Raw genomic sequence first — 12,338 nt, forward strand, 5'->3', positions numbered from 1 at the left:
TTTCGGAGTTGTTATACAGCAGTGGAAACTATAAAAAACCCAGCTGTTATATAAAGAGCAGATTGTAGGAATCTTTATCTCTGCATTATTGATATTAGCCAAAAGATGAAATCAACCCAAAGGGCCATCAGCAGATGAATAGACAAACAGATGTGGTATATCCACAGAATGGAGCATTATTCAGCCAGAGAAAGGAATGAAGTACTGATACATGCTACAACCTGGGATGAACCTTAAAAACATTATGCTGAGTGAAAGAAGCCAGCCATAAAAGGCCACATATTGTATGATTCCATTTGTATGAAATGTTCAGAGTAGGTAAATCCATAGAAACAAAGTATGGTAGTAGGGGCCCTGGCAAGGTGGGAATAGGAAGTGATTCTTTACAGGTGGAAAAGTTTTTTTTTTTTTTTTCATGGACAGCACCGAGAATTGAACCCACATCTCTGGCATAGCAGGCAAGAACTCTGCCTGCTGAGCCACTGTGGCCTTCCCTGGTGAAAAAGTTTTGAAACTAAGGAGAGGTGGTGGTTGTACAATATTGTGAATGCACTAAATGATGCAGAATTGAACGCTTTAAAATGGTTAATTGTATGGTATGTAAATGTCACCTCATTAAAAAAAATTTAAGAAAAGCATCACACACACACACACAGTAGAAGAAGGGAGACTATTGCAATATGTTGTATCCCCACTGCACATATTTTAGTCCAGGGACCAGAGGTATCATCATTACCATCTGGGAAAGGATGAGATGGGCCCTTGGGCCCTGCCCCAGACTTCCTGGATTATAATCTGCCTTGTAAAGAGGTCCAGTGAGTCTTTACATGTGCAAGTTTGAGAAGCAGGGCTATGGGTGACAGCCTGGGGAATTGAGGTGAAGGCCGTGATGCAAGCTTGAATTCTAGCCTACTGGCCCCATGACCTTCAGCAAATTACTTATTTTTCCTAAGACTCACTTTGCTTCCCTATAAAGTGGGAAGCATGCCAGTGCTACCCTCCCCAGGTTCCAGGTGAGCACATAAATGAAATGGGGCATGTCAAGTGCTCAGCATGGTTCCTGGCACATAGTTAAGACTTCTGTAAACATTAGTTCTGTATGAACTTGATCTGATCCATGCATTGGCTTCCCTAAAGAACATATTCCTGATTATTGATTTCCTGATGGTTTTCCTTCCATGCTTTTTTATACTTTATCAAAGAGTTTTTGAAAAATCCTGTTTTTCAAAACATCCTTGAGCTTCCCAGAAAAACCTTTGTTTGTGCCCAGCATGATTCCCAGCTGAACCCTCAGAATGAAGGTGCTTAGTTTCCATTGTTGGTTTCCAGGCCCAGTTCTCAGGAAAATTTTCAGAGCCACCTGGTAGGCTGAAATAGGCCACAGGGCTATAAATAGTGAGTTTGGGTTGCTTTGGGCCTAGCTTCCCAGGCCAGGCCCTTCCCCTCCCCCCTGCCTGGTCTTACAGTTGTTTAAAAATACTGGGTTATATCTGCAAATGGATTTTCCTTCATGTATCTGGAAAATGCTTTGCTAATTCACTGGGCTTTCAGCAGAACCTTCCCCTTCTTATTTGCTCAGTAACAATGCATCCCAAGTATGCGCTAAAGGCCGATAAAGTGAACTCCAGGTTTAACTCAGTGGTTCACACCCGGTTCACCACAGTGGGTGGGCACTGGGGCTGGGGGTTTGAGATACCCGAGCGTCTCATGTGACCCTGGATTAGCATTTAACTTCTCTGAACCTCATTTTCCTTATCTATATAATGTGGCCTGATGTTAATCATTAACTCTTAGTTCCTAGGTTTGTTGTGTGAGGACTAAATGAGAAAATTGCTTATGAGCAGGACGTAGTTTGAGGTGCTTGGTGCAAAAAGAAAATGCTAGGCCCCTTGTTCAGAAATTATTAAGAATTTCAAGATGGTGACAGCACAGCATTAAATGAAGATGAGACCCTTCTAAGCTCCTGACCCTGTGTGACTATGCAGTTCACATGCCTAGGAAGCCACCCCTGCATATGAGGCACCTCTGCATATGAGGCACCTAGTACCCCCACTGGTACTCCCACTTCCCAAATTCCCAACTTTCCTAGCATCCTTGTCTTTAAAGGACTTGCTAATTTCCCTTAAAGTCAAAGTGTATAAGTAAATTACATAGCTGTTTGCATCGTTTCTTTTGCCAAGTAGTAACTCCTCCTAAAACCTAGTGACTTAAAACCCCAGCAGTTTGTTGTTTTTCACAATTCTGTAGTTTGGCTGTGTGGTTCTGCTGGTTTCTGCTAGACACACTCATGCAGCTGCTTTCCCCTGGCGAACAGACTGAGCTGGAAGCTGGCCTCACTCCCATGTTGGGGGCCTTGGTCCTGGCTGTTGGCTGGGGTCCACATGGCCTCTCGTCCCCCAGGAGGCCAGACCAGCTTCCTCACCTTATGGTAGAAACAGTCCAAGGAAGATATTTTAGTTTCTAGGCTGTTTGAAGCAATACCATGAAATGAGTTAGGTTTCAACAATGGGAATTTATTTGCTTATGGTTAGAGTATGAGAAAATGTCTAAATTAAGGCATCAATAACACTATGCTTTCTTCCAAAAACTGGCTGCTGACGATCCTTGGCTCCTCTGCTACATGGCAAGACCCATGGCAGCACCTGCTGATCTCTCCCTTCTCTTCTGCGTTTTGTGGATTTCAGCTTCTTGCTTCCATGGCTTTTCTTTCTCTGTATTCATTCTATTTATAAAGAGGATTAAGATCCATCCTGAATGAGGTGGGTTACACCTTAACTGAAGAAGCCTCATCAAAAGGTCATACTTGCAATGGTTCAGACCCATAGGAATGAATTAACTCTGAGAACATGTCTTTCTGGGGTACAGCTTCAAATAATTGCAGAGGCAAAAGCAGAAACTTCAATTCTTCATGAGTCCTAGACTCTAGAACTTGCACAACAGCACTTCCATTACCTTCTATTGATGGAACACAAGCTATCAATAGAAGCTATAGGAACACAAGCCACAGTCCTAGCTGTTGGTGGGGGCAGGGGATAACCTTCACTGTGGTAAGCATCAGTGTTTTCAAAGGGACTGGCATCCAGGGAGATGTAAGTCACTGGGGGCATGGTGCAGTGATTCCCAAACTTTAATCTGCAGCAGAATTATCTGAAATGCCTGTTAAAATACAGATTGCTGAGCTTCACCCCTAGATGTCTGAGTTAATTGGCCTGGGTGAGGACCTGAGAATTTACATTTCTAAGTGCTCAGGTGATGGTGATGCTGCTACTGCTTGTCTGGGTACCACAGGTTGAGAGCCAGTGGTAGGGTGGTTGAGTGTCCATACTTTAGAGCTGTAGCTCTCAACCTTGGCTGCACATTAGAAACACCTGGGCACATAAAAATCCTGAAGCCCAAGGTATACCCCAGATCAGTTAAACCAAAACTTGCTGGAAAGTTACTCCAAGTGATTCTGATGTGTAACCAGAATTGAGAACCACTGCTGTAGAGTCAGGGTACTTGGGTTCAAGTCCTGACTATATCACCTGCAGCTTAGGCAGTTATTACACCTCTCTGTGTCCTGGGATAGAAATAGTGCACGTTTCATCAGGTTATTCTGCAGATTAAGAGAATATTATTTAGAAAGCATCTAGAACAGTGCCGCCTCATAGAAGTCCATAAATGTCAGCCCTGCTATATTGATGGTAAGGAAGATATGAAAGCATTGTGCAATAATATCCATAGTAAATTTTGCTGTCATTTAACTCTGTAAACTATCTGGGAATTTCATCAAATACCTTAAATGCTTTTGCAACTTGTTCATCCCCTGATAATTTGTGTGAACAAATTCCAAGAAAGGTAGGATGAACTTTATCTGATCTGTCCCTACTGAGCTGTTGGGGGAAATGCTATTTTTTTTCCCCAAGAATGTACTATGATCTGGCCTTTTTAGTAGAAGGGCTTTAATAAAAACAGATGTGACTTCCTGGGAGAAGACCTTTCTTGATCCTGCACTGAGAAAATGACCATGCCATCAAAAAGCAGCTGCTGCTCATGAGTCACATAAACCATGCTTCCTGACCATATGCTAATGGCCTAAGCTGGTCCTGTTGACTCAGCTTTAAGGGTTTGCAATAATCAATGTGGTATTTTGTAAGTAAGAATTGAAATGAAAGTCATACAGATGTTTAGGGCAGTTGCTTTATCAGTTGTAAAACATTAAGTTCATTCTTAGCATTCTCTTCCATTAGAGCAGAGTTTCCCAAACTTGTCAGATATTCAAACCACATGGGTTCTTGTTAAACATACTGAAGCCTGGATTCCACTTCACATTTACCCAAACAGAATACAGGTAAGTGCCTGGGATTCTGTTTTTGACAAGTACCCTAAGTGATTTCAATATCAGCAGATATTTGGGAAATAGTCTTAAAATAAGAATATTTTTATAATAGATAGAGATGGATAAGGCAATAAGAGAACTTGGAGGTTAGGGTTATAATGCCCACTCAGAGATAAGCACATGAGTTGCAAACTACAGCCCACAGGCCAAATCTGGCCTACTGCTTGTTTTTGTAAATCAAGTTTTATTGGAACACGGCCCCACCATTTGTTTACATATTGTTTATGACTGCTTTTGTACTTCAATGGCAGAGTTGAGACATTGTGACAGAGCCTGTGTAGTCCACAAAGCCAAAATGATTTACCATCTGATCTTTACAAAAAATTTACTGACATCTGAATAAGAGACATGATCTTAGACCTGGACAAACTTGGCACTGGAACTAAGACCCTCAGTGGTTATGAGTTCATGATAAAAAATAAACCAACAAGGAAGGAGAAAATTTTTAGATGCAGCCAATTGGGGAATCTAGCCCTGCAAGAATGGCAGTATGAAACAAGTGTGCTTAAAGTGATTATAGAGATTTACCAGAAAAAAAGAATAGAAGAAAAAAGGGGAGAATTAGATTTGTAAATGAATTACATATAATCTTTAGAAGGAAAATAATGAATGGGCTAAAGCAGTGCTTCATAATATTCAGTGGGCATCAGAATTACCTGAAAGGTGTGTCAGCCTCTAGTAGATTCTGATTTAATAGGTATTTGGTGGAGCCAGTGAATTTGCATTTTGAATGATCTACCAGGTGATGCTGATTTTTTTTGGTTTTTGATTCATGGACCATACTTTGGGTATGACTTAAACTGCAGATAGACATGGCTGAAGGAGTAATTAATAACCTAGAAAGCAGATCTGAGGAAATCACCTAAAATGCTCAGCTAGATAGACATGGGAAATGTGAAAAGCAGTTAAAAGATAAGGATGATAGAATAAGAAAGTCCAAACTAGTCCTAATAGGAATTCCTAAAGGAGGCAATAGAAAAAATTTGGGAGAGGCAATATTTAAAGAGATATTGCATAAGAATATCCTAAAGTTAAAGAAACATGAATCGTATACTAGATAAATAATGACAAAACTGCACCAAAATGCATCATGGTGAAACTATGGAATATCAAGGCAAAGAAAAAGCCTTAAAAGTAATCTAAAAGGGAAAATTACCTACAAAAAATAAAACAAAACAAAAAACAAGGAAACTGACTATAGACCTCTAATAAGCAGTAGTATTGCCAGAAGACAGTGAAATAGTATCTTCTATTCTTGAAGGAAAGTAGCATTCAACCTAGAATTATATACACTAAATTATTATTAAAAACCAAGAGCTAACTAAAGACATTTTCAGACACTTACTTTTCTCACTGAAAGAACTACTAAATGATGTACTTCAGTTAGGAAGGAATCGTACCTTAAGGAAGAAGTGGGATGCATGAAACAATGGTGAATGAGAAAGGTAATATAGGTATTGACTATTAAAAAAATAGCAATGGGGAATAAATAAGGTGAAACTAAAATACTAGACAACAATAATATGAAAATTGATAGTGGAAAGAATGGAGCTAAAGCATTCTAAAGTCTTTGTTATGTCTGGTGGGAGACTAGTCTTTTACTTTAAGCTGTTTATTACATGTTTAACAGCACATAAAGAAGAATGGAAAGAGAAAAAGAACTGATGAATTAGTAGAGAGAAAAATGGAATACAGAGAATTCAATAGAATAGAAAGCAGGAGAGAAAAAAATCATGATAAATAAAAGACAAAATAAGGTGAGAGAAATAAATACAAATATATCCCTAATCACAATAAATAAAAATAGAATGAGCTTTTCTCTGACTTTGAAATTGGATTTAAAAGAATCTACCTCTATGATATAGGTATAGGCACTGCAGAATGACCCCAAATGGTGGAAAGTAAAGGGATGGAAAAGATATCTGTTCTAGTTTGCTGGCTGCTGGAATGCAATATGCAAGAAACTGAATGGCTTTTAAAAGGGTCAGTTTATTAAATTGCAAGCTTACAGTTCTATGGCCTTGAAAATGTCCCAATTAAAGCAAGTCTATAAAAATGTCCAAATTAAGGCACCAGCAAGAGGTTATCTTCACTGAAAGAGGCTGATGAAGTTCAGGGTTTTCCAAAGGAGAGCTGGTGTGGGCTGTCATGGTTCTCGTGGCTCTAAAAGGGACTTTCCCCCAAATGCTTCCTCTTTTAAAGGATTTCAGTAAACTAATCAAGACCCACTTGGAATGGGCGGAGTCATATCTCTATCTAATCAAAAGTTAATACCCACAATTGGGGGCGCCACATCTCTATGGAGATAATCTAATCAAAACATTCCAACCTACATTATTGTATAGGGATTAAAAGAAATAGTTGCACCCACAAGATTGGATCAGGATTAAAACATGGCTTTTCTACTGTACATAATCCTTTCAAGCCAGCACCCTATCCCACACAAATATAGCCAAAAGAAAGCTAATATAGCATTATTAATAACAGGTAAAATAGACTTTGAGGCAAAAAAAAATTATCAAAGGTAAAGAGGATCCTTATTCAATCATAACTGAATAACTATTATTTTCTATACTTTCTGTTCAAGCCAATTTTTAAAATGCTATTTCACAACCCATTAAATTGAATTTACTACTCACTAATGGGCCACAGCTCATTGTTTGAAAAATTGTTCTCTAGAATGCAATTCTAATCTTCCCTGAAAGCCCCAAGTAACTTCTAAGAGGCAATATGTCATATGAGTATCATTAATTTCCACAATACAAGGGAACATAGGATATCTCCAGGTTTTAAAAGTTAGTTCAGTAAAACAATAAGGAACACTAATAACCACCAGAATGAGAAATCAACTTTTGTTTTGTTTTGCCAAAGATCTGAAAGGAAATCCCAAGATTTACTTACAAAGAGAAAATAGAATCCATGAGAGAGTTGGAACCTCTGAATATTTTATTAGGTGATTGAAAGAGATTTGTGAGCATGTATTTCTTTTATGTTGTAATCTGCTTTTCTTGAGTATAAAACCCTTCGGTATAATCATTAGTATGTCAGGGCACAGCAAAGATGTAGCAAGAACCTTCCATGAGTCATCTCCTCCCCATTCTTAGGAGCATTACTGAAGGACTAGCCATTATAATACTTTTCCAGTATCTTTCTCCAGAGCAATTAGAAAAACTCCAGGGAATCATCCAGAGAGGATGGATACTTTTGTTTATCTCACCAAAAAGCCAGGAAAACAAATGAGCTAAGAGGAATGCAGAAGTAGAGATCTATGAAAGATAATCTTAGACTCCCAGGAAATAGCCTCTCTTCTTCTCATCTTGAAGCCACCACTGCACAGCCCCAACATCTCGCTACCAGATGGTTAATGCCCTAGGTTATACGATCTTAAAATCAGTTTTGTATTTGATACTTTGTAAACCTTTGGGAGGAGGGCTTACTTTCAATTTTGTGAATTGTGGGTTTCAACCTCAGAATTGAATCTAGATTATTTTGATTAATTTATTAATTGATTTAAGAAATTGCTTATACATTGAGAGCTTACTATGTGTCAAACACTGTTTAGCACTTTACATGTATTATCTCAGTTTGTTTTTCCACCACCCAATAAGAGAAATATTTTAATATTCCATTTTATAGGTGAGAAAATTAAGGCTCAGAGAATTTAAATAATTTGCTCAAGATGGCTCAGCTTGTAACTTGCAGGACTGAGATTTGACTTCAAACTTTCTGTTCCACAGTCAACTTTCTTAACCAATATGGTATCCTGTCTTGGTTTCATCTGAGTAATATGTAATTGGGAGAATTTGATGTTTTCACATGTACTTGGAGAAATTTGTATGCCTATAAAGGAGCTTTCTTTCTTGCCTCATTCCAAAGTCAAGCATGCAATAAGGTATATAACACTCAGGGTGCCTATCTCGAAAGACCAGATGGTCTATAAAGAAGCAAAAGTGGAAGCCATTGGTGAGGGAGCCTTTGTTTTGCAATAACAGTGCTTATTCGTTCGACAGTATGCTGTCCTCTGTGGTATTTGCTGATTGGCACAACTGCTGCCATTTAAATTGATTCCCTAATCATGATAATAATGACCGGGATTAGCCCAGTTCAATGGGTGCCTGCTTTCCCCAGGCTCACAAAAGGACATCTCTCCAAATTCCTCTTGGTGCAGAAAGCTCTGTAGTTGCATTAGATCAGTTTGCATAAGGAACCTAGGAACTTTCTGGGAGGGGAGGGATTGACATGACCCCTGACCCCAACATTCCTACACAGTGGGAAGCTAGGGTCCCAGTGGCCAGGGCAGGAAGCTCCAAGACCTGATGGGGTACAATAAAGTGGAAGGCTTAGCCCTGCTTCATGGCAACCCCAAGTGAACAGGGTTGTGATGTGCTCTCCAGTTAGCTGATGCCCTGAGCCCCCTTTACTAATTTCCCTTAAGGTCTGCATCCTGCAGGTGGGTGAAATTTTCAGTTCTGCTCCAGTTTGTCCTGGATCCCTCCCAGCAGCTGGAACACCAGTGCCTGACAGTCAGAGCAACTGGTCTGAGTTGTGGCTTTAACCAGAGGAGAGGAGCAAACAGACCAGCCCCTCTGGGTCCTGGGTCCCCTGGATGGCCGGGAGAGGGTCACTGCTTAGAAAGGGGTCCACCGATCCGGGTACATGGTGCTTGTGATCTTCATAGTTACCTATACTGATGCCAGAGTAGGTAACTGCTCCCTGGAACATAAAGCTCCTACCCCATTTTACGTGAATGGAAAGATTAAATAGGGAAAACCCCAAAGTTTAATAAACGTTTAATAATTCATCTAAAGAGCTCAGCTAGGAAACATTCATCTTGGGGATTTCTGTGGCAAATGTGACCTTTTGTGTCTTAGGCTATCTCGCCACATTCTTTTGGGACTTTCACCTTCAAGTTTGCACCCAAAGTGACTTCCAGTCTGAGAATCCACTTTTCCAAGGCAGCTCCTCTAGGAAGTGGATGTAGCAGGGCAAGGAAGGGAATGAGTGGCTCTGGGGTTTTCAGTGCCCTCTACTGCTTTCTCTCCATGGAGTTCCTTGAGTAGCCAGGACTGTCACACCTCCATGCCTTTGGAGGGCTGGTGTCTGTCCCTGGAACATCATTACCCCCGACCCCCACCCCCACTTCCCCACAGCTAACTCTAGTTCATCCTTCAAACCCAGCCCAGGTGGCCTCTCCTGCAGGAAGTGTTTCCTGTGCGCTGCAGGCTGAATTGAATGCCCTTCTGTAGGCTCCCACAGGCCCCGGGACTCACTGATGTTGTTACTCAGACTAAGCCTTATTTCTGTACTCTTCCTCTCTTGTAGACCGTTGACTTCCTTGAAGGCAGCTGAAACCCATCTGCCCCAATTTAAATTCCAGTTCTGCATTTCCAAGCTGCATGACTCAGCATATTTCTTAAACTCTGTTTCCTCACCTGTAAAATAGGGACAGCTCATTCCTCCCTTATTGGGTTCTTTTGATGATTACATTTTTGTAAATGAAACATACTCCTAAAGCTTACATAGCATTGGAGCATAAATGAGGTTGTATGGAGATTTGCTATATTAATGGTGAGGTGAAAACACTCTAGATCTGTGCTGTCCCACAGAAATATAGGGTAGCCATGTGTGTAATTGTAAATTTCCTTACACCTTCATTTGTAAGGGGTAAACAGGAGTAAACAGTAAAAGTAAAGAGAAACAGGTGAAATTCTTTTAAGGAGTGTTCTTTTTTAAACCTAATATACCCAAGATATTATCATTTCAACCTGTAATCAATATAAAAAGTTATTAATGAGATATTCTATTTTTTCCATACTGAGTCTCCAAAATATGATAAGTATGTTGTATTTATAGCCTGAGTGCTTTACAAAAATGATGATTCATTTACGATGGCAATTCAATTCAAATCAAAAGTAAATCAAGGGGGCAGTACATAATACATAATGGGTGCAGGTTTCTGTTTGGTTTTTGTAATGGATGGTGGTGATGATCACACAACATTGTGAATGTAATTAATTCCACTAAATTGTGTGCTTGAGAGTGGTTGAGATGGGCAATTTTGTTGTATGTATATTAACACAATTAAAAGAAAAGAAAGACTGAAGAGACAAGGACCATTAAATGCAGTCCATGATCCTGGATTGGTTCTAGTAATGGAGGAAAAAGTGCCCAAAAAGACATTGTTGGGACAACTGAAAAAATTGGAATTTGGACAGTGTGCTTTATATCAGTGTTAAATTCCTTAAACTTGATAGCTGTACCTAAGGTTGTTACAGGAGTGAGTGTCCTTGCTCTCAGGCAATGCACATGGAAATGGTAAGTGTTAGAGGAACATGATATGTACAACCTACTCTCAAATGTTTAAAAAATGATGATAGACGGATAGAGGTAGAAAGAATGAATGATATAACAAATGTGGCAAAATACTAATAGTTGGTAAATTTAAGTATCTGGGCGAGAGGTACATTGCAGTCCTATGTGTTGTTTCTGTGTTAGTTTTGCAATTTTCCTGTAGGTTTGACATTATTTCAAACTAAAAAAAATTTTTTTAACTAAATCAAATTGATTTGTAAAATGTTTTCAATGCAGGGCTCATTGGTTAACGAGCTCCCGTATAGAAGTAGATAGAAAAAGAACTAAAGCTAAAAGTAGATAGAAAAAGAACTAAAGCTTTATGGGGATTTTTTCAGGTTCGCTGCCATCCTGAGATTCAAGAACTGCGCCAGTGGCAGAAGAAACTGCGGGAGGACAAGTCCATTCGCCAGCGAGTTGAAGTGTTCTGGACCAAACAAGAACAGAAAGGTCAGTGGCTTGATTCAGAGTCCTTAGCTTATTTAGGAAAAACCTGATTCTTATCCCAGCCTCAAGAAAGAAGCCTCTGAAGGTTTTACAGGATCCTCATGTCATCCTGAAACTCAATTCGCCTGTGGTGGAAGTGGCTGAATGTCACAGTTCTGCTCTGGAATGGCAGAGGTGATGTGACATAATCCATGGGGTCATTTCCCTCCCCCAGGGAAAAACTCAGTGTCACCCTGTCTCAGGTCTCTCTCTCTCTCTTTTTTTTTTAAGCTACAAAATATCAAAAATTACCCATCATTTTTGAAGCACGGTGTCTATTAACGTGATGAGTAGTTTATTCCTCTAAATGGTTGATTGTGAGTCTGAATTTAAATGGTGCTTTGTGTTTGTCCTTCCACCTTTCTTGAGAATTAAAAAACATACAGATGTACTCATTAAAATACAAAGGATAATCTAACAAACACCCATCAGCAATCATAACCAAATGTCACCATTTTGTCCTATTTGCCTTCATCCTCTTTTAATATCAAACTTTAAGTTACTACATATTCATGGTAGGAAAATGAGAAAAACAATAGTCAAAAAAGAGGGGAAAACAGAAGTACCACCACTGTTAATATTTTGGTATGTATCCTACTGTACTTTTTCAAGTAAAAAGGATACGAATAAATACATATTCATATTTTATTAAAAATGGGGTTATCTTCATATCCTTTTATATAATCCACCTTTTCTCTTAAAATTCTGTGAACTGTCATTCCAGCCAAGGGCTAGGCAGTGGCCTCATGATTTCAGTGGCCACATAGTATGGATTTAATGTCATTTATTTAACCAATAATCTGGAAGGAGGAGAAGTAAAATTGCAGACATAGAAAAAAAATAAAATAGTTAGAGAAACATAAGTTTCCATTCACATGAGAAATGTCTGTATGGTAACATAGAGACATCCATGTGGTCTGAAACAAATGCTTTGAGGCAGTTATCTTTAGGAATCTACATTGGAGAGATAGATGTGCACTGTTGGAATCTTGGAAATAAACACGTAGGATTGTTTCTATGGAGCTGTGACATATGTAATCGTGGGTGTGGCTTTTTGATTAGATGACCATCCTTGCCACTTCATTCCCAGCCTCTTGCTCTTAGAGTCTCCTTACTCAATGGC

At 39.4% G+C, this 12,338-nt stretch overlaps 1 protein-coding gene across 7 annotated transcripts in view; it reads left to right on the forward strand.

The window, feature by feature from the left end:
• IQCK (IQ motif containing K) overlaps positions 1-12,338 on the forward strand; it is a 135,670-nt gene that overhangs the window by 88,603 nt on the left and 34,729 nt on the right. For all 7 annotated transcript variants that reach the window (XR_013168047.1, XM_077141717.1, XM_077141718.1 and 4 more), the window contains one exon: positions 11,068-11,179. Coding sequence is in view for 6 of the 7 variants with exons in the window: in XM_077141717.1 (XP_076997832.1) it covers positions 11,068-11,179 (112 nt within the window). In the remaining variant the exon portion in view is untranslated. The remainder of the gene's footprint in view (positions 1-11,067; positions 11,180-12,338) is intronic.

This window comes from Tamandua tetradactyla, chromosome 23 (genome assembly GCF_023851605.1).
Source record: "Tamandua tetradactyla isolate mTamTet1 chromosome 23, mTamTet1.pri, whole genome shotgun sequence".
NCBI classification, from domain to species: domain Eukaryota; kingdom Metazoa; phylum Chordata; class Mammalia; order Pilosa; family Myrmecophagidae; genus Tamandua; species Tamandua tetradactyla.